The following is a 25547-nucleotide window of genomic DNA, read 5'->3' as shown; positions in this document are numbered from 1 at the left end:
TTAGGCTCAGAAGTGTTGTCTCCAATGCCTGTAGTTGCTGTGCAGATTGCCTCAGTCAGTTCAGTGGGTTCAGGGCAGGTGCATCTTAGCATCACAGGTGGCACCTTAATTGGGGAGGATGGGCTCATAGTAATGGCTGGAACATAATTCATAGAATGGTATCAAGCATGGTTTCCATGTGTTTGATACCATTCCATTCACTCCATTCCAGCCATTATTATGAGCCATCCTCCCCTCACCAGCCTCCTGTGCTTAGCATACTATCCTAGCATCCATCTTATTTAGATGATCCTAATTTGTGCTCACTTTACTCTATAAACTTGACAGCAAGCAAGTAAAAAACCTAAGATGATTGTTAACATCCCCAACKTCTTGATTTCTTTGTTCTTGTATTGATCAAGTGTATGAAAGATGGACATTAGATTGATAATATTTTTGCTAATGATATAGAGATGCAATCACCGTAGGACGATTGAATATGACATTGCTCAGTGGAACTACATCCATTTCATAGCAATTCCTATAGAATGTTAAATGCTGAGGTTATTTAGTCAGACTGAAATCTCAACGTTTCTCTGTTAGTGCTATATTATTGATAATCTAACACTACAAAATTCTTTAACTATAGATTTTATGCAATTTTTTGAGGGTAGGTAATAATGAAAGAAAGATATAACTAAGTCATTCACATGAACTATCCTCATTTATTGCAAATATAATTTAATTGTATTCTTAAAATGACAATGTTGACCAACATGAAAATGTATTTCATTTTTCCTTTTTAACTTTTCTGTTGTGTTTGATAAATTACTATACCTTTTATATGATATTTTTTTACGTTGAAATGCAAACTGTTTCTTAACTTGTGAATTGTATCACCATAAATCAAACGTGTACATCTTCTACACCTGGATGCTGCAGAAGTTCATCTGGACTTTTTTCACTTAAAGAAAACAAACCTTACACAAACTGTAATCTGTAATAGAAATGTTATCTGTAAATTGACATCACGTCGTTAAATAGATTTTGGGATAGGATATTGGTCTGAGATCAGCCCTCCTCTTCATCCATACACTAATAGCATAGATGGACTAACACTGGTTTCACACAGACTGTGTGTGTACTGATGTCTGGTCAGAGTGTAATTTAGAGAGGAAAAGTTGCAACCAAGGGTTGGAAAAACATTAGGACTTTCCAGAGAGATGTTTTCAGTTCCAGGGAATATTTTCTCTTGTCCACAAGAGTTATGGAAGAGCACCAGCACTAATAAATCTAACTGAAAACAGTAGTATTTCTCTCTGTTAAACTAAACATTCACAGAAAAGTCATTCTGGGTATAACTAAGGAGGTGGAGAGAGATTCTAGTAAGATTTGACAAAGGGACACAGCTACGGCTCCGGTCAAAAGTAGTGCACTACATAGGGAATAGGGTGCAATTTGGGACGCAAACACAGCACTTTCCCATGAGCTCTGTGGTAACTCTTGACTAAGAGAAATAAGAGCCCATCACCTGTTCTGGTTCCCTGTCCTCTCCCAAGCCGAGCCAGAGAAAGAGACTGCTGAACCATATCCCCTCTGGTTTTAGCTCGCACATCCTCTATTCAGCCATGCCTCAAACATAATTCGATCTCCCTTCAACCTTTAATCGCATGAATGCAGCTCTTTGTTACCTCATAGAGTAGAAGGAGATTTTCTCTTGCCCAAGCATGTCTAGTCAAACGAATGTCTGTTGTTAGCCACTGAACTCAGTCTCAAGTTACCCGTGACATTCCCCTCCTGGTGGCACAGCATAGTAGGTGGTCTTCCCTCCCCGGCCACAAAACAAGACCCTCAGCCGTGTGAGGAGTGTGGTTAGTCTATGTGTCTTGTTGGATGTGTGTGTCTATGTGGACTACAGTATATCAGGGGAATGGGTGGTCTTGGTAGTTGGAAGGGGATTAGACAAACACTTGAATACTAAAAACTAAAACAGTCAAAGGGTGATAGGTGTGGAGTTTATGGTCCTGGATGAATCACATCTTCCATGGTAGTAGGCTATGCATGGCTGGGGCTAAATTCTGTATCTATAGCTGCATCCCAAATGGCACCCTATTCCCTTTTTAGTGCACAAGGCTTTTGACCAGGGCCCATGGAGCTCTAGTCAAAAGTAGTTAATTATATAGGGAATAGGGTGCCATTTGGGGCACAAACCTATGCTTGAGACCTGGAGCATTTGTCTTAAGAAAACTGTGAAGCAGCTTGTCAGGTTAACAGCCCTGTTCCTGGGGGTGCTGGAGATAAACCTTACTAGACCCGAGTAATGCAGGGCTGCTTACATTTGCACAGGAGACAGTCCTAACAAAGAGTAATGAGGCCTGGATTTACTCCGACCAATGTCAACGGGACGTCCATCTCTCTCTAGTTTTCCCTGAAAGCAGTCACCCAGTGAACAGCTCCAAACGAAATGCATACCATGCTCCTACAAGGCTTGTCATTTGGAGTAGCTTGCTGCAGAAAGTCCAGAACTTTTGTAGTACGTCAAACTCATTCTGTCATTTGCTTTATGGACTATGACAGCGTGTAATATAACTGTATTCCTCTCCTCTTTAGGTGTGKCACAATGCGCACATAACTCTCTAACAAATGGCAAGGAAGCATAAATGAAAGAGTTAAAATAGTTGTGAGAATGTTGCTGATGCCACACTAAAACAAAGTCACTCCCGTTGAAGTAATTCAGAATTCAGATGTTAAAGGACATCCCTTGGTCATACTGTAGAAATTATATTAAAGTCAACAGAGCAGTGAAGAACARACTGTAATGACTATAAATGACCAGAGGGTGGAGATCATATATCATCATTGAGAWTGATAGAAGCCTCTAGTGGCCAAAAGGCCACATTAGTCCTCTCTATCTCTGTATATACCAAACTGTAGTAGACTACTGCTTTACGGTACATTGCCAAATCACTACCCTAAAGTAAAACAACCAGAAGATGGCAGCAAATTCAAGGACTGAGGAAATCAGCACAGCGTGTGATCATGAGGATGGTGGCATTAGGCATAATTTATATCTGGGTGGCAGATAGCAGTTAAGAGCGCTGAGCCAGTAACAGAAAGGTAACTGGTTCGAATACCTGAGCCGACTAGGTAAAAAATCTGTCTGTGCCCTTGAGCAAAGCACTTAACCCCCATTGCTCCTGTAAATTCCTCTGGATAACAGCATCTGCTAAATGACCAAATATCTGAATATCCAACCAACAACTTAGATTTGTTTGCTTTAATATAGTTATCAAACAAAGGACATTATGGATTTTTACACTCCATTCAAGTATACAGTTAGCATAACAAACTGTAGCCATTCAGCTGTCACTGTACTGTACCCTCATAAAACAGAGGATGACAGTTTGGTAGCACCATTATTTAAGTACAATACAATAATGAGACACACATTATTGTACAAAAAAACTGAAAGGAAAAAGGGAAAAAATGCAATTAAAATCCCTGACTTATACAACAATAAGTTACTAATATGATGTTTGCTTGAAAATATGAGATTGTTCGTGAATGTTGAAAAGAAACATATGCATGAGAAAATAAAATAAAGACTTTATTTCTCTCAATATAAGGCACTGAGGGGCATTAGTTGTATCCCTCCATTTTAACTACCGTACTACCGCCACTACTGTTGTGGCGTGGAGTAGACTAAGGAACTTCTCAGGCACTTGGGATGGGTACTGGGGTTGAATACAGATGTCAGAATGGGAAACATGACAGAATAACTTAAAGATAGAGCGTGTTGACCATAGAAATCTATACCACAGACTGAAAGATTGGTGAGGGTAACAACCTTGTACTTCAAAATAATGATGTCTAAATTTCCAAAGAAAAAGAAAATAGAAGACAGGTGAAATTACTACATCACAGGACATCTGTTTGTTAAACACTTCACAACAACACCGCACTTACTGGCAGTTAGTTATTGGATCCTATTGTATTGCATTGTACTATACTGTGTCCTCAATACTCATCTTTATTAAGCTACTTAGAGAGTAGCCTATATGAGGCCCTTACTTTATAAAGCCATACAAATCTATTAATAGATAATGATCAACGAAGTCTGTAGTATTCCCAAATATGTCTTTGTTCATAGTTCAAGAAATATTTATTTGTCAGAGATATCCAACCTCTGCAGAAATGACATTTGACCTTTGAATGTTTTATCATTAAAAAAATAAGAAAGTGCAGCAGGATTCACTTTCATTACTGTACATCAGAGAATTTACACAGCACCCAATAGTGCACTATATAGGGAATAAGATGCTATTTGGTCTCATCATCACCTCTAGCGGGGAGAGTTGGGAATGTATATTTCATGTCTCTAACCCAGGGGTGTGAGAAACTGCATCAGTCCCTTCTTGATCTCAACCAGAGAGCTGGGAGAAGCTGCCTGCTTTTGGGATAAACTAATGAGAGGGGATTAAATTTGAGATGACAGAAGGATACATCAAATTATCTGCCTAGGAAGGAGAGGGAACGTCTGAAAGAGGTGGGCAGCGGCCGGTGGGCAGCTTGTCCATATAGCATATAGTCTAGTGGTTGGGGACATTTTGGCAGTTTCTCTGTGGTGGTGATGGTTGCTCTGATCTTCTCTTCCATCCTTTTACCTGTGGGTCACCTGGTTGTTCAGTAGCCCAGGGAAGGACTCCTCAGTCTCAGTGCTTAATGATCCACCTGAACACAGGAAAGGGACAAATGGTCACACATTGTTACAATTCAACATTTAAAAAACGGCTCAACGCTTTACACTTTCAAATCAAAGTTTGTCAGACGTTTTTTCGATTACTTAAATAGTGTAATGTCAAGATGAAACCAAGTCCCATGACATCAGTTTTTTAAGGGCAACTACGCCACTTTTCAACCTCATTAATTATCTCCAGTACCAAACCAGTGTCTAAATATGTGAAAAGGGTGTATTTCTATGATCTGTAGTAAAATTATAAGAAGATTGGTCCAAAAAAATGCTTGTCTGTGACATCATAGGGTAGGATTAAAAGTACGAAAAGCAGTGATTTTCAAAACTTTCAACAAGTTTCTAGCCAGAGGGAGGGTATTTTACTGCTCCCCAAGTCACTGCGAATCTCATAGTGTTTGAAAATCACTCACATGTTGTAACTTTTGATGATGTCATCTGGTAGAACTTATTTTGTTCTACAACACCATTTTCACATATGTAGACACTGGTTTGGTGCTGGAGATAATGAATATGAACTTGCCCTTTAACATCCAGCAACTGTATATACCTCCTGCACAAATGAATGGCTGGATCTATACATCTTAACATTAGTCTACTTGTGAGGTCTGCAAACATCCAACTTTCATTTATGAAAGTGGTTGCGGAACAATGCAGTAACACAGAATTTCTGAGGTAAAACAGTCACACAAATTGCGGCACTCCATTGTCTTACCATTATGACAGCTGTACATCCATATACGGTGGCCGTCGTATCTACATCTACACTTCATTAAGTTGTTGGAGTAGTCGGACTCAGGCACCTCATAGTTAGGGTTAATAAAAACCTGTTGGAGAGAGCAAAATGCTGTGAATCATTATCCAACACAAAGAATGGAAATTAAYATTGATAATCATAGTTAGGGTTAGGGTTGTATTTTTTGCTCAGTTGAATGAAAAAACTCTATATGCATTTTACATTTGTCCAATAAAATTAATTAATTCACTTTATTAGACCTAATAGTGTAGAGGAATGACCTTGGTTGCGTCCCTAATGGCACTACTTTTGACCAGAGCCTTATGGGCCCTGGGATATATAGGCAATAGGGTGTCATTTAGGACGCACTCCTTCACTGGAAAGACCTTACGTAAGAAGAAAGGTAATTTACCTGGAATATGTAATCTCCGGGCTTGATGTCTGTGATGTCAATCCACTGGCAGTCAATATCATGTCTGTACGTATCCCAGCAGCCAACAGTGATGCCTTGCTCTCCAAAGTTGGCACACTCGTATCTTTTCTCAATACCTGTCAAGATGACAATAAATCAAAGTTAATCAAAGTACATACATTGGCACAGAATCTTTTGTGAGTGAAAGAGCATGTTGAGCTATTGCTCAGGCTGTATTATATATGTGCTATGCAAGGAGTGAGGAACACTAGGTAGACAAGATAGTATACGTAGCTAGTCTGTCTGTGTCCCAAATGGAACCCTATTCATTATAGAGTGGACTACTTTTGACCAGGGCCTTATGGGCTCTATGTAAGGGATAGGGTGCCATTTGGGACACACATTTACTTATCCAGGCTCTTACCCTCTTCACAGTCAGTGTCCTCCAGACAGAAGCTTGCCTTGTGTCCCTCTGCCACCTTGGTGCCGTTGAGGCTGAGCAGGTCATAGTGGGTGAATACCTCCATGCTGTGGTAGTGCCTGGGCACAGCGAGAAAGAGAGAGACACTTCATTTATAAATAGATCTGCCATCTATTGTAGAGTCTATTATATTCTCTCTGAAGCAGATATGTTTTTATACCAGAGCTAGAGACTGTTGAAACATATGGCACTATGRCAGAAACCCATAATAAACATTTGCTTTCAAAATTGTATATGTTTAGCGATTCAGATTATATGCATAATCCCACAGGCACTGAGGGTTTTATTTGTGTAAAACTGGTGACTGTGTGAAGCTGCCGACTTTGCTTAGTTCACCCAATGCCTTGACAGAAAACATCTGAGACGTTTCGGTCCGTGGCCAATTACAGGACAGAGAATGTATGGAAATGGAAAATGGCTCAAGAATGGAGTTATCTAGAGAGTTCAGTAGAACGTTCCCTTAACGTCAGTCACCTATAAAAAGACAACTAGGTAGTCATGGTGACCGACACAACTATGAGGTAAAATACACTCAGTGACCAGTTTATTAGGTACACCACCCAGTTCACGAAAATGGATCGCTCCTACAGACAGTGAGTCACGTAGCCGTGGCTTGCTTTATAAAGCAAGCAGACAGGCATCGAGGCCAAGCAAGCAGACAGGCATCGAGGCATTCAGTTACTGTGTGATTAAACGATAGAACGGGCAAAACAAGTGATCTAAGTGACTTTAAGAGTGGTATGATCATTGATGCCAGGCGTGCCGGATCCAGTATCTCAGAAACGGGTGGTCTCCCGGGATTTTCACACAGGACATTGTCTAGCGTTTACAGAGAATGGTGCAACAAACAAAAAACATCCGGTCAGCGGCAGTCCTGCGGGAGACAACAGCTCGTTGCATGAGAGAGGTCCAATGAGAATGGCAAGATTCGTGCAAGCTAACAGGCGGGCCACAAACAGACAAATAACAGCGCAGTACAACAGTGGTGTGCAGAACGGCATCTCGGAATGCACAACTCGTCGATGCTTGTCACAGATGGGCTATTGCAGCAGATGACCACACCGGGTTACACTCCTATCAGCTAAAAACAAGAAGCGGCTCAAGTGGGCACGCGATCACCAACACTGGAAAATTGATGAGTGGAAAAACATTGCCTGGTCCGATGAATCCCAGTTCCTGTTGAGTCAGGATTTGGTGCAAGTAGCATGAGTCCATGGATCCATCCTACCTGGAGTCCACGGTACAAGTGTGGGGAATGTTTTCCTGGAACGCTTTAAGTCCCTTGATACCAATTGAGCAACAAACATTTCCGACACCTTGTAGAGTCCATGCCCTAAAGAATTRTGTCTGTTCTGGAGAAAAAAGGGGGGTCCGACCCGGTACTAGATGGGTGTACCTAATAAACTGTAAACTGAGTGTATATCACCATATTAAACAAATAATAAAATTCTAGCCTGGATAACATTGCGCATAGCCCTGGGCTAACAACATGCTGTGTGAACAAAGCATATCTTTYAATTTCACAAACAAACAGGAAGGGCCATGGAGCAACTTGCCTATGGCAGTCATGCCACACCCAGGAGTGGCGTCCAGCCTTGGGTCTGAAGTCTGACTGTCCGTTGTTGTGGATCTGGGAGGAGAAGCGCAGCAGGCGGCGGTAGGAGTTGGCAGGGGTCTTGCTGGAGGTGGTGGATAGGCAGTTCTCTTCATAAGCACACTGCAGCATGAACATGGGCCTGTCCTCCATATAGGTGGTCTGCTCCACTACCTGGGGGTTCAGGACCAGGTCAGGGGCCGCTGAGGGGGAGAGCAGGGAGAGAGAGACAGTGGTTAAAAATGTGAGCATACTTCATCATTACAATGTTACAGTTATTATAGTTATTATGTTATAAAAAGGCCAGGACAGACAAATTCATGTTTTGGTATTCAACCATTATTATCAGCATTCAATGCAAGGCATATAGTACTGGTAGACTACTGACAGGGAAAGCTGCAGGGCATATAGTACTGGTAGACTACTGACAGGGAAAGCTGCAAGGCATCTAGTACTGGTAGACTACTGAACAGGGAAAGCTGCAAGGCATCTAGTACTGTAGAACTATCTGACAGGGAAAGCTGCAAGGCATTCTAGTACTGGTAGACTACTGAGAGGGAAAGCTGCAGGGCATCTAGTACTGGTAGACTTACTGAGAGGGAAAGCTGCAGGGCATCTAGTACTGGTAGACTACTGAGAGGGAAAGCTGCAGGGCATCTAGTACTGGTAGACTACTGACAGGGAAAGCTGCAAGGCATCTAGTACTGGTAGACTACTGAGAGGGAAGCTGCAGGGCATCTAGTACTGGTAGACTACTGACAGGGAAAGCTGCAAGGCATCTAGTACTGGTAGACTACTGACAGGGAAAGCTGCAGGCATCTAGTACTGGTAGACTACTGAGAGGGAAAGCTGCAGGGCATCTAGTACTGGTAGACTACTGACAGGGAAAGCTGCAAGGCATCTATTACTGGTAGACTACTGACAGGAAAAGCTGCAAGGCATCTAGTACTGGTAGACTACTGACAGGGAAAGCTGCAAGGCATCTAGTACTGGTAGACTACTGAGAGGGAAGCTGCAGGGCATCTTAGTACTGGTAGACTACTGACAGGGAAAGCTGCAAGGCATCTAGTACTGGTAGACTACTGAGAGGGAAGCTGCAGGGCATCTAGTACTGGTAGACTACTGACAGGGAAAGCTGCAAGGCATCTATTACTGGTAGACTACTGACAGGGAAAAGCTGCAAGGCATCTAGTACTGGTAGACTACTGACAGGGAAAGTGCAAGGCATCTTAGTACTGGTAGACTACTGAGAGGGAAAGCTGCAAGGCATCTAGTACTGGTAGACTACTGACAGGGAAAGCTGCAAGGCATCTAGTACTGGTTGACTACTGACAGGGAAAGCTGCAAGGAATCTAGTACTGGTAGAACTACTGAGAGGGAAAGCTGCAAGGCCATATAGTACTGGTAGACTACTGACAGGGAAAGCTGCAGGGCATCTAGTACTGGTAGACTACTGACAGGGAAAGCTGCAAGGCATCTAGTACTGGTAGACTACTGAGAGGGAAAGCTGCAGGGCATCTAGTACTGTAGACTACTGACAGGGAAAAGCTGCAAGGCATCTAGTACTGGTAGACTACTGAAGAGGGAAGCTGCAAGGCATCTATACTGGTAGACTACTGACAGGGAAAGCTGCAAGGCATCTAGTACTGGTAGACTACTGACAGGGAAAGCTGCAAGGCATCCAGAACTGGTAGACTACTGAGAGGGAAGCTCTAAGGCAACTATTACTGTTAGACTACTGAGAAGGAAGCTGCAAGGCATTAGTACTGGTAGACTACTGACAGGGAAAGCTGCAAGGCATCTAGTACTGGTAGACTACTGGGACAGGAAAGCTGCAAGGCATCTAGTACTGGTAGACTACTGACAGGGAAAGCTGCAAGGCATCTAGTACTGGTATACTACTGACAGGGAGCTGCAAGGCATCTGTACTGGTAGACTACTGACAGGGAAAGCTGCAAGGCATCTATTACTGGTGAGACTACTGAGAGGGAAAGCTGCAAGGCATCTAGTACTGGTGACTACTGACAGGGAAAGCTGCAAGGCATCTAGTACTGGAGACTACTGAGAGGGAAAGCTGCAAGGCATCTATTACTGGTTGACTACTGACAGGAAAGCATGCAAGGCATCTAGTACTGGTAGACTACTGACAGGGAAAGCTGCAAGGCATCTAGTACTGGTAGACTACTGAGAGGGAAAGCTTCAAGGCATCTAGTACTGGTTGACTACTGAGAGGGAAAGGCAATAGGAGTGCTCTTATGCAGCATGAATGAGGTTTTGGCCACACCACATCAAAGGCTAATTATAAAGATAGTAGTGAATCTGATGTTGAAGAAAGGTAGATATTCCTTCACATATTTTGTTAGTGTAACAAGTCCCTTACTCTCTGAGCAGGAGACTCCGGCGGCGTTGCGTCCTCCTCCTTTAGGACAGGTGACGTGAGCTCCGTGGTGCAGGCATTGGGATAGGGACATCTCCGTGCCAGAACATCTCACCCCACTCATCACCACAGGGTCAGCACTCACCTCTCCAGGCCAGTACCATGTCTCCTAAAGGACAGGGACACAACATGACAGAGATCAGGGATGTTTTTTATCAGACAGAGAATTTGTCCTAGGTTATGTGTTTGTTATGCAATTGTATTATTACATTTTATCATTATACAGTGCCTTCAGAAAGTATTCAGACCCCTTGACTTTTTCCAAATGTTGTTACATTACAGCCTAACTCTAAAATGTATTAAATTAAATGTTTTTTCTTATCAATCTACACACAATACCACTTAATGAAAGCGAAAAACAGGTTTTTGGACATTTTTGTAAATGTATAAAAAACAGAAATACCTTATTTACATAAGTATTCAGACCCTTTGCTGTGAGACTCAAAATTGAGCTCAGGTGCATCCTGTTTCCATTGATCATCCTTGAGATGTTTCTACAACTTGATTGGAGTCCACCTGTGGTAAATCCAATTGATTGGCCATGATTTGGAAAGGCACACACCTGTCTATATAAGGTCACAAAGTTGACAGTGCATGTCAAAGCAAAAACCAAGACATGAGGTCGAAGGAATTCTCCGTAGACAGGATCGTGTAGAGAAAAAGGGGAAGGGTACCAAAACATTTCTGCAGCATTGAAGGTCCCCAAGAACACAGTGGCATCCATCATTCTTAAATGGAAGAAGTTTGGAACCACCAAGAATCTTCCTAGAACTGACCGACCGTCCAAACTGAAAAATTGGAGGAGAATGTCCTTGGTCAGGGAGGTGACCAACAACCCGATAGTCACCCTGACAGAGCTCCAGGGTTCCTCTGTGGAGATGGGAGAACCTTCCAGAAGGACAGCTATCCCTGCAGCACTCCACCAATCAGGCCTTTATGGTAGAGTGGCCAGACAGAAGCCACTCCTCAGTAAAAGGCACATGACAGCCCGCTTGGAGTTTGTCAAAAGGCACCTAAAGGACTCTCAGACCAAGATTCTCTGGTCTGCAGAAATCAAGATTGAACTCTTTGGACTGAATGCCAAGTGTCACGTCTGGAAGAAACCTGGCACCATCTTTACGGTGAAGCACCATCCCTACGGTGAACATCATGCTGTGAGGATGTTTTTCAGCGGCAGGGTCTGGGGAAGATGAACGGAGCAAAGTACAGAGAGATCCTTGATGAAAACCTGCTCCAGAGTGCTCAGGACCTCAGACTGGGGCGAAGTTTTACCTTCCAACAGGACAACAACCCTAAGCACACAGCGAAGACAAAGCAGGAGTGGCTTCGGGACAAGTCTCTGAATGTCCTTAAGTGGCCCAGCCAGAGCCCGGACTAGAACCAGATCGAACATCTCTGGAGAGACCTGAAAAAAGCTGTGCAGCGACGCTCCCGATCCAACCTGACAGAGCTTGAGAGGATCTGCAGAGAAGAATGGGAGAAACTCCAAATACAGGTGTGCCAAGCTTGTAGCGCCATACCCAAGACGTCTCGCAGCTGTAATCGCTGCCAAAGGTGCTTCAATAAGGAGTCTGAATATTTATGTAAATGTGATATTTAATTAATTCAAATTTTTTATATACATTTGCAGACATTTCTAAAAAGCTGTTTTTGCTTCGTCATTATGGGATATTGTGTGTAGATTGATGAGGGGGGAAAAACTATTGAATCCATTTTAGAATAAGGCTGTAACGTAACAAAATGTGGAAAAAGGGAAGGGGTATGAATATTTTCAGAATGCACTGTATAATGGGGTTAGAACAATGTACTGGTAGGATTCACATTCACAATGGATTCAATGGGAATAGCAACAAATATAAGCAAAACTATTTTTCTACTAACCACAAGAGGGGGTAGCCTGTTCATTATCTCTCTAGCTATATTTAGTAGTGTCACTATTACTTTATTTTGTCCCTCAGACAGAGGCGTCATGCCCATCGGGGGCACAGATGTCCTGTTTAATTGATACTGTTTATATTATATATATATTATTATACTGAGTGTACTAAAAATGAAGGACACCTGATCCTTCCATGACTGACCAGGTAAATCCTGGTGAAAGCTATGATCCCTTATACACTAAACAAAAAATATACACGCAACATGTGTTGGTCCCATGTTTCATGAGCTGAAATGAAAGATCCCAGAAAATGTTCATATGCACAACAGACGTATTTCTCTCAAATTGTGTGCACAAATTAGTTTACATCCCGGTTAGTGAGCATTTCTCCTTTGCCAAGATAATCCATCCACCTGAGAGGTGGGGCATATCAAGAAGCTGATTAAACAGCATGATAATTACACAGGTGCACCTTGTSCTGGAGACAATAAAAGGCCCCAGCACAAATGTGCAGTTTTGTCACACAACACAATGCGACAGTCTCAAGTTTTGAGGGAGTGTGCAATTGGCATGTTGACTGCAGGAATGTCCACCAGAGCTGTTGCCAGATAATTGCATGTTCATTTCTCTACCATAAGCCGCCTCCAATGTTGTTTCAGAGAATTTGGCAGTACGTCCAACCGGCTTCACAACCGCAGACCACGTGTATGGCGTCGAGTGGGTGAGCTATTTGCGAAGAGTGCCCCATGGTGGTGGTGGGGTTATGGTATGGGCAGGCATAAGCTACGGACAACGAACACAATTTCCTTATATTGATGACAATTTGAATGCACAGAGATACTATGACAAGATCCTGAGGCCCATTGTGAGGCCAATATTTCTAAAGGTATCTCTGACCAACAGACGCATATCTGTATTCCCAATCATGTGAAATCAATAGATCAGGTCCTAATGAATGTATTTAAATTGACCGGATTCCCTTATATGAACTGTAACTCAGTCAAATATTTGAAATTGCTGCATGTTGCATTTATATCATTGTTCAGTATATACAGTACTAGTCAAAAGTTTGGACACACCTACTCATTCAATGGTTTTGCTTTATTTTTACTATTTTCTACATTATAGAATAACAGTGAAGACATCAACACTATGAAATAACACATATGGAATCATGTAGAAACCAAAAAAGTGTTAAACAAACCAAAATATATTTTATATTTTGATTCTTCAAAGTTGCCACCCTTTGCCTTTGTCACGTTCCTGACCTGTTTTCCTTTGTTTTGTATTTATTTTAGTTGGTCAGGGCGTGAGTTGGGTGGGTTGTCTATGGTTGATTTTCTATGTTGGGATTTTGTGTTCGGCCTGGTATGATTCTCAATCAGAGACAGCTGTCAATCGTTGTCCCTGATTGAGAATCATACTTAGGCAGCCAGGGTTTCACTTGTGTTTTGTGGGTGTTTGTTCCTGTGGAGGTTTTGTTGCCACACAGGACGGTTTCGGTTTTGTCACGTTGGTTGTTTTTTGTATTTTGAAGTGTTTTGTTGACTTTCATTAAAAGAATGAACACTAACCACTCTGCGTTTTGGTCCACACCTTCTGTCAGCGAGGACAGCCGTAACAGCCTTGATGACAGCTTTGCACACTCTTGGCATTCTCTCAACCAGCTTCACCTGGAATGCTTTTCCAACAGTCTTGAAGGAGTTCCCACATATGCTGAGCACTTGTTGGCTGCTTTTCCTTCACTCTGCGGTCCAACTCATACCAAACCAGCTCATTTGGGTTGAGGTCGGGTGATTGGGGAGGTAGCACTCCATCACTCTCCTTCATGGTCAAATAGCTCTTACACAGCCTGGAGGTGTGCTTTGAGTCATTGTCCTTTTGAAAAACAAATTATGGGGCATCCCGAGTGGCACAGTGGTCTAAGGTACTGCTAGCTGTGCCACTAGAGATCCTGATTCGAGTCCAGGTTCTGTCGCAGCCGGCCGTGCCTGGGAGACCCATGGGGCGGCGCACATTTGGCCCAGCGTTGTTCGGGTTAGGGGAGGGTTTGGCCGGCAGGGATGTCCTTGTCCCATCACGCTCTAGAAACTCCTGTGGCGGGCCAGGCGCATGCACTCTGACAAAGTCGCCAGGTGTACGGTGTTTCCTCCGACACATTGGTGTGATTGGCTTCCGGGTTAAGCAGGCATTGTGTCAAGAAGCAGTGCGGCTTGGTTGGGTCGTGTTTCGGAGGACGCATGGCTCTCGACCTTCGCCTCTCCCGAGTCCGTACGGGAGTTGCCACGATGAGACAGGAATGTAACTACCAATTGGATACCACGAAATTGGGGAGAAAAGGGGTAAAAGTTTAAAAAAAATATTGAAAAACAAATGATAGTCCCACTAAACGCAAACTAGATTGGATGGCATAACGCTACAAAATGCTGTGGTAGCCATGCTGGTTAAGTGTGCCTTGAATTCTAAATAAATCACAGACAGTGTCACCAGCAAAGCACACCCACACCATCACAACTCCTCCTCCACGCTTCACGGTTGGAACCATACATGCAGATATCATCTGTTCACCTACTCTGCGTCTCACAAAGACATAGCGGTTGAAACCAAAAATCGCAGATCTGGACTTATCAGGCCAAAGGACAGATTTCCACCGGTCTATTGTCCATTGCTCATGTTTCTTGGCCCAAGAAAGTCTCTTCTTATTATTAGTCACCTTTAGTAGTGGTTTCTTTGCAGCAATTATACCACGAAGCCCTGATTCACACAGTCTCCTCTGAACAGTTGATGTTGAAATGTGTCTGTTACTTGAAGCATTTATTTGGCTTGAAATCTGAGGTGCAGTTAACTCTAATGAACTTATCCTCTGCAGCAGAGGTAACTCTGGGKCTTCCTTTCCTGTGGCGGTCCTCATGAGAGCCAGTTTCATCATAGCACTTGATGGTTTTTGCGACTGTACTTGAAGAAACTTTCAAAGTTCTTGAAATGTTCAGCATTGACTGACCTTCATGTCTTCAGGTAATGATGGACATGTCGTTTCTCTTCACATATTTGAGCTGTTCTTGCCATAATATGGACTTGGTCTTTTACCAAATAGGGCTATCTTATGTATACTTTGTCACAACACAACTGATTGGCTCAAACACATTAAGAAGTTAATCCCACAAATTAACTTTTAACAAGGCGCACCTGTTAATTGAAATGCATTCCAGGTGACTAATTCATTAAGCTGGTTGAGAGAATACCAAGAGTGTGCAAAGCTGCCATCAAGGCAAATGGTGGCTACTTTGAAGAATCTCAAATATAATATATATTTTGATTAGTTTAACACTTTTTTGGTTCCTACATGATTCCATATGTGTTATTTCATAGTTTTGTAGTCTTCACTATTATTCTACAATGTATAAAATAGTAAAAAATAAAGAAAAACTCTGGGATGAGTAGGTGTGTCCAAACTTTTGACTAGTACTGTATATATAGAAGGTCAGCATCCCGGAGTCACCTCTTCACTGTTGATGTTGAGATTGGTGTTTTGCAGGTACTATTTAATGAAGCTGCCAGTTGAGGACTTGTGAGGTGTCTGTTTCTCAAACTAGACACTCTAATGTACTTGTCCTCTTGTGCAGTTGTGCACCGGGGCCTCCCAATCTTTCTATTTCTGGTTAGCGTTGTACGAGATCTTCAGTTTCTTGGCAATTTCTCGCATGGAATAGCCTTCATTTCTCAGTACAATAATAGACTGATGAGTTTCAGAAGAAAGTTCTTTGTTTCTGGCCATTTTGAGCCTGTATTTCGTTGATGTTGTTTCTCTGTAATACTACTAGCAACCTAGCAATTATGAATTTGGCTTTAGCTAGCCCAGTTAGGTTCCCAATAAGGTAGTAGAGTCACTATCAGCTGTGTCACTACTACCTCATAACTAGCTACCAAGAAGCCATTTCAGACTATCATCAAGTTAGAGTAGCTAGCTTGTCTAATTATCTTAGCTGGCATGCCTGCTGGCATGGTTGGTAGACTTTAGAAAAGCAAGCAATAATTAAATGTACTGAATAAGACTCACATTCCTTTCAATCTTTTCCCCAGAGGCATAGAATCATATTTAGTTTCTTTAATAAAAAAAAGAATCACCAGTCAGGAAGATACAGCCAGCTCAAGATGTATGCTTAGATATGCAGAAATATATATATTTGGAATCAAGCATAATGGTTATAGCTCTAAAGTGCCAACTAAAGCTGAAAAATTATAAATTGTCCATCTTCCCTATGGGGGGCCTAGCCCCCCCCCCCCCCCCCCCCCCCCCCCCCCCCCAGCCATCCTCACGTACTTTGTGCACCCTCAGATATTTTGGGTGCATGACACCCCTGCCCATAGATGTCCTTGTAGTGTAGCCATCACAAATATTAAAACAACCTACACTCTATGAAATAGATAAGCTTTAAATGTATTCATATTAAGCTGTTTTATTATGTTGTTATTCAGTAGTCATTCCTCTGCTTCGAGGTAAACTAGACAGCCTACAATAACACATTATCCCAACATTGCAATTTCCACTCATAAATCTCTGGTTTGAAAGCGATTTAATTTCTACTACTCCAAGGTTTACAGATATTTTCCAAACCAACTATTACTGTTATCAAGCAGTCTTGTAAAATCCATTTGCTCCAACAAATACTCTTCTGTCTGACTGGAAGGTCTCCTTACTGCTTTGCAGGTGGAAACAGTTTACAGAAACAGTTCACATAAAGAGTTCCCAGTCCTACATCAGTGAGAGTTACTGTATATTTCACCCCAGGCAACTACAGACACACACAGACACACACTAACACATTTAGATTTACAGCACTGACTGGAGGCCCTAATTTGGAATGGCAATGACGTAAAAAAGATCATGGAAAAGTTTAGACTCACAACAGCCATAAATATTACCTCCTTGGCGATTATAATTGTCAGTACACAGAATTTTTTAAATTCCAAAATCTAATTCCAACCAAACTACTAAAAACACACCTTTCACAGAGTGAAGACCCACACTTCAATATCTTCCCAGTCTGATGTGACTCTGCTCAGAGCAGTCGGTACAGTTTGTGAGGTTGGTGGTGTCAATAAAACATCAAGGAGCCAAGGAACATCATTAAAGTATCAATGATTCCTCTAATTATACGAGACTATAACGAACAACACGGGAGCATTTTGCACTTAATCAAAGCAGATTTTTATTTGATTCTGTGTCTGGTGGGTAGTTGAGTGATCTTATTTTGACACACAGTTCTGGAACTAGCCCTTCTAAGAACAGTAATCTTATCTACCCTCTGCCTGTAACACTCCAAGATACTTCACCCCTGAATTACCACTTCCACCTCTGTTATGTCATAGTCTGGAATAGGATAGAAACACATTAACCTTTTTTCCCTTAGGGCCCAAACTTTTACGCACTGTAAACAGCAGTCATTGTTTTGCCTGCTACAACCTGTATGTCTGTAGATCATACACGTAAGAGAGGCCTCCTATTCCATCCATTAATTAAATATGAATGTGTAACTGTCCTGTAACTGTCTGAGAGACCTGCTGCATGTTTGGACAAGTCATCAAAGCAGGAATTTGTTCTTAATTGACTTACCTGTATAAATAACGGTTAAATAAAGAAATAAATGTTTCTCACCTGGAAGGCATTACTGGCGAAGCCCAGGCCTAGCTGTCTGCATACCACCATAGCCTCCATGGTTCCCCAGCCATCACTGCACACCGTGCCCCACACCAAGGAGCCGTTCCCCTCCACCAACGCCTCCACGCGCCCCTCGTATGGGTTACGCCCCCCACTCAGACGCAGCTGCACAGATAGAGACACAACACGGGAGAGATCTTTAGCTACTATCACACATGGAGCAATAGGAATACTATAAGATTCTACATCATTATTCATCAACCAATGACTTTGAGACAAAAAAAAGAAGAATAATGTTTATTGTTGATGATTTATGGTTTATCAAGTTGAGCACTCACCCTCTCCTGGAAGCCCATGGCTGGGACGTTACACGTGACGGCTGCATCTTCCTCATGGCTACAGCCCAAAGACTCCTTGTTGAAGAAACACTCTGTGACGGACTTCTCAAACCCAGAGCACTTCACCTCATTCATATGGACTGGGCCCATACCTGGGAAACAGGAACAGAGGAAGAATACTGGTAAGAGCTGGGCCGAGTAGGGTTAGGTTGCATTTACAACACATTTAGCACATTCTGTCTAATTACATTCATCTGCCTAATTCATAATGGAGCATGTTAACAGGGAATAAATGGAACCATAGAAAACCTAAGTCAGAGATTCAGTGTGTCAGTTCACAACCTCGTTACATTATGTTTTTATTTGTGTTCCATGATAGAACTTCTATCTGTGACTTATTTTCCTGGAAGCCTTAGTTACGGGGACAGTGTTCTTTCCTCCTTGACAGTAAATCATGTTGGAAATTATGATTTTTCCAAAAGGAACAACCAGTCCAGAATTCTTGCTATCTGCGTCCCAAAAAGGCACCCTATACAGTGCACTACTTTTGACCAGACGCAACATAGTGCTCTGGTCAAAAGTAGTGCATTACGTGGGGGAATAGGGTGCCATTTGAGACAGCCTCTGTCTGCTGTTTCCATGTTCCATAATGTGCCATTATCCTGGAATTTACTACTCCTTTCCAGTCTCACGCCTGGGTGGACTAGTTTGAAGATGAAACGATTAATAGCTGTACCTATTTGGAAAACAGCAGTGTGCAATTCTTTTCAACCCTGTTATAGGGGTATATTATGAGAAACACAGTAACAAGAAAATATACCATCTACTTCAGCACATCAGACACTTCAATCTCACTCAAAACAGGTAAATTATTTAAACACACAGTGACTGTAACCTACATGCAGATCTGCTGACTACATAGTTTTGACTAGAAGAGAGTCAGTGATACATATATGAGGGGGGGGGGGGGGTACATGCCTCTGTGCCTCAGTTATTGGTTAAGCCCTCCATTTGGCTCATACAGTAAAAGAAGAAACACCATGGAAACCAATATCCCCGTAGGTAACACTGTGAGTTAGAGGACATTTTACAGTCACACCCACAAACCAGGACTTACAGGAATGCACCCCATAATTAGGGAAACTGGTCAATAAAGTGCAGGTCCTCTTTCGGGCATGGCCCATGTCCCTCGAGGGGAAGGCGAGGCCTTCCAAACTGATAAGGGAGTTGATACATTATGTACTCTGTAAATATAGTATTTCTCTCCAATACAGCCTTCCAATTACAGTACTGGAATATAGCAAGTATGGGCTTGCATTGTTCGTCTCACTGTGACTCTGGGCCTTTATTCAGAAAGCGTCAGAGTAGGAATGCTGATCTAGGAACAGGTCCCCCTTTTCCATGTTATCGTAGTCATTATGATCTCAAAAGCCAAACTGATCCTAAATCAACACTCCTACTCTGTGAAGCTTTATGAATATATTACATTTCAATATCCCAGCCAGTTCCGGTCCTCCAGGGGAGTTCCTATTGTTCAAGTCAAGGTGAATTACTGTGGGGCTTAAAGAGTCCGCAAAGAAGGGATAGTATTACAGACTTTTGGACATGTTCCCTTTGTAAGATTTGGTGCGCAGATGTAGCTCAACACTACACAACTGAGCTGTTCATGTTCATTTTTCTTTATATTTCAGGAATTCAAGTGGTTATCCTATTGGTACTCAAGCTTTGTGCAGTTATGCCCATGTTTCTTGATTGACTGTTGATTGATAACTGTGAATCAAACCCAATATTTCTCATACTACTGCTCGAAAAGAAGAGACCAGAAAAACCTCCTTGACCTCAGTCAGTCCGATTTTGATTACTTCTGTAATAAGAAATGTGTATCTTGTTAATCTATCCAAGGCCTTCTACACAGATGAAATATTCAAATAGTCAACTTCATCTTCAGCCAAGTCAACTGCAAGACTGACCAATATGTTGGCCTGCCCATCATGTACTTGTCCAGATGTAGTATTGTGAATGGCACTGTTGTTATAAGTAGGACTGAGTTCTAATCCCTACCCTGTCCAAGCCGACCACCAGACAGGGCCTCCTTGGCACTCCCGAAGCCCAGTTCTCGACACACCACTGTGGCTGACAGCAGGCTCCAGTTATCATCACAGATGGTTCCCCACTCGCCATTCTTCAGCACCTCCACACGACCTTCCCCTACGATGGCGCCACCTCGCAGACGCACCAACGGTTGCTGCAGGAACAAGACAGAGATCACTCATAGTAAGGCTGAGTTATTCGAACACTCAAAGCAAGCTATTATGTTGCATTAACTCATAATGAAACATGAAAGACAATAGGTGGGTTTTCAAGACAATAGAGGGTCAGGTAATTATGCCTTACTTACTTACTTAATGACTCTTGAGCCGGAGAAATATATAACTAATATATAACTAGAGGGGGCCATCCATAAAGAGTTACAAAACTCTGTTTTGAGTTGGCTCTTTCCAAGACGTTCAGAGAAGCTACAAGGGTGGAGTGAAGACTGTGAGGCTACAGACTGGGTGGCTTCACATTTACACAGCAGGTAAATGTTACTCCCATTAATGGTTTTGGCAAATTGGAAGTGTTTAATTTAACAAGGGGATACATGAGTAGCATAACTGTATCTTATTTATGCGGATTTGTAATTACTAACAGCAATGCACAGGTGTTTTCATGCAGTTTAGGATTGGCTCTGCTTTGTGGTTTGTGTTCCTATTCCAAAAAAGAAAACTATAACATATATTTATTCCCAGTGCAAGAATATTCTAAATAGGTATCTAAAATTAAATTTAAAAAATACCAAAACCATCATAAAATGTGTACATATCCAAAAGCAGTAAGTATTTGGGTAAGTATTTGTTTTACGACTAAATATTTCTTAGGTGAAACTGTGGCAGTTGAAAAAGGTTTTAGAAAAGGGGATTGACACAATCTGAACCCAAGCAAGGACAGGAATGTCATTCTGAAATATACACTACCGTTCAAAGGTTTGGGGTTACTTAGAAATGTCCTTGTTTTTGTCCATTAAAATAACATAAAATTGATCAGAAATACAATGTAGACATTGTTAATGTCGTAAATGACTATTGTAGCTGGAAACGTCTGTTTTTTTATGGAATATCTACATAGGCGTACAGAGGACCATTATCAGCAACCATTCCTCCTGTGTTTCAACGGGACGTTGTGTTAGCTAATCCAAGTTTATAATTTTAAAAGGCTAATTGGTCATTAGAAAACCCTTTTGCAATTATGTTAGCACAGCTGAAAACTGTTGATCTGATTAAAGAAGCAATTGAGTATCTGGAGCATCAGCATTTGTGGGTTCGATTACAGGCTCAAAACGGCCAGACACAAAGACCTTTCTTCTGAAAATCATCAGTCTATTCTTGTTCTGAGAAATGAAAGCTATTCCATGCGAGAAATTGCCAAGAAACTGAAGATCTCATACAACGCTGTGTTCTACTCCCTTCACAGAACAGCGCAAACTGGCTCTAACCAGAATAGAAAGAGGAGTGGGAGGCCGGTGCACAACCGAGCACAGAGTGACATAGTAAACATTTAGCAGCTGTCTAGTCCTTTGAGAAAACAGACGCTCACAAGTCTCAACTGGCCAGCTTACATTAAATACGTAACCCAAAACACTCAGTCCTCCTCACCGTCAAAGAACGACGCTATCCGGAGACGATATCTGCTGGCCTTACCTAGCAAAAGATTCCTCTGGTTACGTGATCCATGAACTTGTCTCCAATTGCCCAATTTTAATCATTTCTGTTTTTATTCGACCCAGTACTCTTGAGATAGGTCTTTTCTTTGCGAGCGTGTGCCAGAAGGCAACGATCCTAAGTCCTGCTCTCTTCACTGTTGAAGAAAGCAGGGAGCAGGCAGGCCCTACACTACACCCTTGCTGTGCAAAATAGAGGTGGAGAAAGGGTGGAAATAGAGGAAAGAGACAGAGAGAGAGGTAAAATGGTGGTTGGAGAAAGTGGGTAAAAGAGAGAAGAGAGAGAGAGAGAAGAGAGAGAGAGAGAGAGAGAGAGAGAGAGAGAGAGGAGAGAGAGAGAGAGAGAGAGAGAGAGAGAGAGAGAGAGAGAGAGAGAGAGAGAGAGAGAGAGAGAGAGAGAGAGAGAGAGAGAGAGAGAGAGAGAGAGAGAGAGAGAGAGACGAGAGGGTGAAAAGAAGAGAAGAGAGAGGTGAAATAGAAGAGAGAGAGAGAGGGTGAAATAGAAGAGAGAGAGAGAGGGTGGAAATAGAAGAGAGAGGGTGAAATAGAAGAGAGAGGGTGAAATTAGAAGAGAGAGGTGAAATGAAGAGTAGAGGCGTGATGAAATAGTAAGAAAAAGGAGAGAGAGAGAGGGTGAAGTAAAGGATTAGATCACCGCCAGAGGAAATATCTGTTAGCGTGGATTCCCACAAGATGTTTTCATGGACGAGCATGAATTATCTACTACCCACAGATCCTGAGTCCATGATGAATCACTTGACAGCAAACATTCAAAACATCTGCAGATAGGCTTCACACAGCATCGAGTGTCAGAGAAACACTAACGCATCTCAGAAAACCCCATTGTCTATCAATCTCCCACAGGATTCATCAGATCAGAGATAAAATAGCCCAATCAGTTTGACAGTATGTAGTTAAACCCCCACAGCTACAGTACCAGTCAACAGTTTGGACACACGTACCCATTAAAGGGGTTTTCTTTATTTTTACTATTTTCTACATTGTAGAAAAATAGTAAAGACATCAAAATAACACATATGGAATCATGTAACATTAGTAACCAAAAAAGTGGTAAACAAATCAAAATATATTTTATATTTTGATTCTTCAAAGTTGCCACCCTTTGCCTTGATGACAGCTTTGCACACTCTTGGCATTCTCTCAACCAGCTTCACCTGGAATGCTTTTCCAACAGGTTTGAAGGAGTTCCCACATATGCTGAGCACTTGTTGGCTGCTTGTTCTTCATTCTGTGGTCCAACTCATGTCAAACCATCTCAATTGGGTTGAGGCCAGGTGATTGTGGAGGCCAGGTCATCTGATGCAGATCTTCATCAATTACAGTGGGGAGAACAAGTATTTGATACACTGCCAATTTTGCAGGTTTTCCTACTTACAAAGCATGTAGAGGTCTGTAATTTCTATCATAGGTASACTTCAACTGTGAGACGGAATCTAAAACAAAAATCCAGAAAATCACATTGTATGATTTTTAAGTAATTCATTTGCATTTTATTCTCTCACGGTTGAAGTGTACTTATGATTAAAAAAATTACAGACCTCTACATGCTTTGTAAGTAGGAAAACCTGCAAAATCGGCAGTGTATCAAATACTTGTTCTCCCCACTGTAAGTGTGCCTTGAATTCTAAATAAATCACTAACAGTGTCACCAGAAAAACACCCCCACACCTCCTCCTCCATGCTTCACGGTGGGAACCACAGATGTGGAGATCATCCGTTAACCTACTCTGAGTCTCACAAAGCCATGGCGGGTGGTACCAAAAATCTCAAATTTGGACTCATCAGACCAAAGGACAGATTTCCACCGGTTTAATGTCCATTGCTCATGTTTCTTTGCCCAAGCAAGTCTCTTCTTCTTATTGGTGTCCTTTAGTAGTGGTTTCTTCGCTGCAATTTGACCATGAAGGCCTGATTCACTCAGTCTCCTCTGAACAGCTGATGTTGAGATGTGTCTGTTACTTGAACTCTATGAAGCATTTATTTGGGCTGCAATTTCTGAGGCTGATAACTCTAATGAATTTATCCTCTGCAGCACAGGGAACTCTGGGTCTTCCTTTCCTGTGGCGGTCCTCATGAGAGCCAGTTTCATCATAGCGCTTGATGGTTTTTGCGACTGCACTTGAAGAAACTTGAACTTGAACTTTTCCGGATTGACTGACCTTCATGTCTTAAAGTAATTATGGACTGTCGTTTCTCTTTGCTTATTTGAGCCGTTCTTGCCATAATATGGACTTGGTCTTTTACCAAATAGGACTATCTTCTGTATACCACCCATACCTTGTCACAACACAAGTGATTGGCTCAAATGCATTAAGAAGTTAAGAAATTCCACAAATTAACTTTTAACAAGGCACACCTGTTAATTGAAATGCATTCCAGGTGATTACCTCATGAAGCTGGTTGAGAGAATGCCAAGAGTGTGCAAAGCTGTCATCAAGGCAAAGGGTGGCTACTATTTGGTTTTTTGGTTACTACATGATTCCATATGTTATATTTCATAGTTTTGATGTCTTCACTATTATTCTACAATGTAGAAAATAGTAAAAAGAAAAGAAAAACCCTTGAATGAGTAGGTGTGTCCAAACTTTTGACTGGTACTGTATTTTCCCTACCTATGTTTTATTTGCCATAACCAGGCAGTGGCACAACATAAATCAGTCCAATTCCAAAGAGGGTGACAGAATCATAGAAATAGAATCACTAGAACATGCATCCCCATTGAAGCCAATAGGTCTGGCTATATCTGCTCAATTGATTATATTTCTATGGACAGAATGCATTGGTTTAGTGAGTGCATGGTGCCTACCTCCTGCCTGAAGGCCTTCCTGAAGCCAGTCATGGGGGTTGGGGAGAAGGCTCTTCCTGGCACACAGCTGACAACCACAGGCGTGCCCCCTCCACATGTGCTGTTGGCCTTCGCTGCCACAGCATGGCCCAGCTTGCAGCTTGACAGGTGCGCCTCATTTCCAGTGCAGTTGACAGAGTAGTCCCAATAATTGGGCTTTCTCCTGCGAGCAAACATCCTGAGAACACAGGGAAAACATAAAGTAGTCAAATAATAACACATTTTAGACAGACATTTCATTTAATATTTACACAAGGCTGCTATTCCGTTTTCCCTAACACCTACTGTACATACTACACTACAGCATTAACTGTATGTAGTCAGCTAGTTGCTAAATACTGCTAAAGACTCATATCTCTCTCTCTAACTTTAAGCACCAGCTGTCAGAGCAGCTCACAAATCACTGCACCTGTACATAGCCCATCTGTAAATAGCCCATCCAACTACCTCATCTCCATACTGTTATTTATTTTATTTATTTTGCTCCTTTGCACCCCATTATCTCTACTTGCACACTCATCTTCTGCACATCTATCACTCCAGTGTTTAATTGCTATATTGTAATTATTTCGCCACTATGGCCTATTTATTGCCTTACCTCCCTAATCTTACCTCATTTGCACACACTGTATATAGACTTTTCTATTGTGTAATTGACT

At 42.1% G+C, this 25547-nt stretch overlaps 1 protein-coding gene across 2 annotated transcripts in view; it reads right to left on the bottom strand.

Annotated features, from left to right (window-relative positions):
- Positions 1–3241: 3241 nt before the first annotated feature.
- The window catches only part of LOC112069852 (lysyl oxidase homolog 2B-like), a 50039-nt gene continuing 27733 nt past the window's right edge, over positions 3242–25547 (bottom strand). For both annotated transcript variants that reach the window (XM_024137230.2, XM_070438741.1), the window contains 10 exons: positions 24850–25066; positions 20327–20510; positions 18266–18417; positions 17925–18092; positions 10333–10498; positions 7915–8155; positions 6302–6417; positions 5878–6014; positions 5445–5556; positions 3242–4710 (listed from right to left, as the gene is read on the bottom strand). In XM_024137230.2, coding sequence (XP_023992998.1) covers positions 4640–4710; positions 5445–5556; positions 5878–6014; positions 6302–6417; positions 7915–8155; positions 10333–10498; positions 17925–18092; positions 18266–18417; positions 20327–20510; positions 24850–25066 — 1564 coding nt within the window. In that variant the 3' untranslated portion in view covers positions 3242–4639. The remainder of the gene's footprint in view (positions 4711–5444; positions 5557–5877; positions 6015–6301; positions 6418–7914; positions 8156–10332; positions 10499–17924; positions 18093–18265; positions 18418–20326; positions 20511–24849; positions 25067–25547) is intronic.

The sequence above is a fragment of the Salvelinus sp. IW2-2015 genome, unplaced genomic scaffold (genome assembly GCF_002910315.2).
Source record: "Salvelinus sp. IW2-2015 unplaced genomic scaffold, ASM291031v2 Un_scaffold1133, whole genome shotgun sequence".
NCBI classification, from domain to species: domain Eukaryota; kingdom Metazoa; phylum Chordata; class Actinopteri; order Salmoniformes; family Salmonidae; genus Salvelinus; species Salvelinus sp. IW2-2015.
The sequence above is the reverse complement of the archived record's forward strand: the minus strand, read 5'-3'. Positions and strand labels throughout refer to the sequence as shown.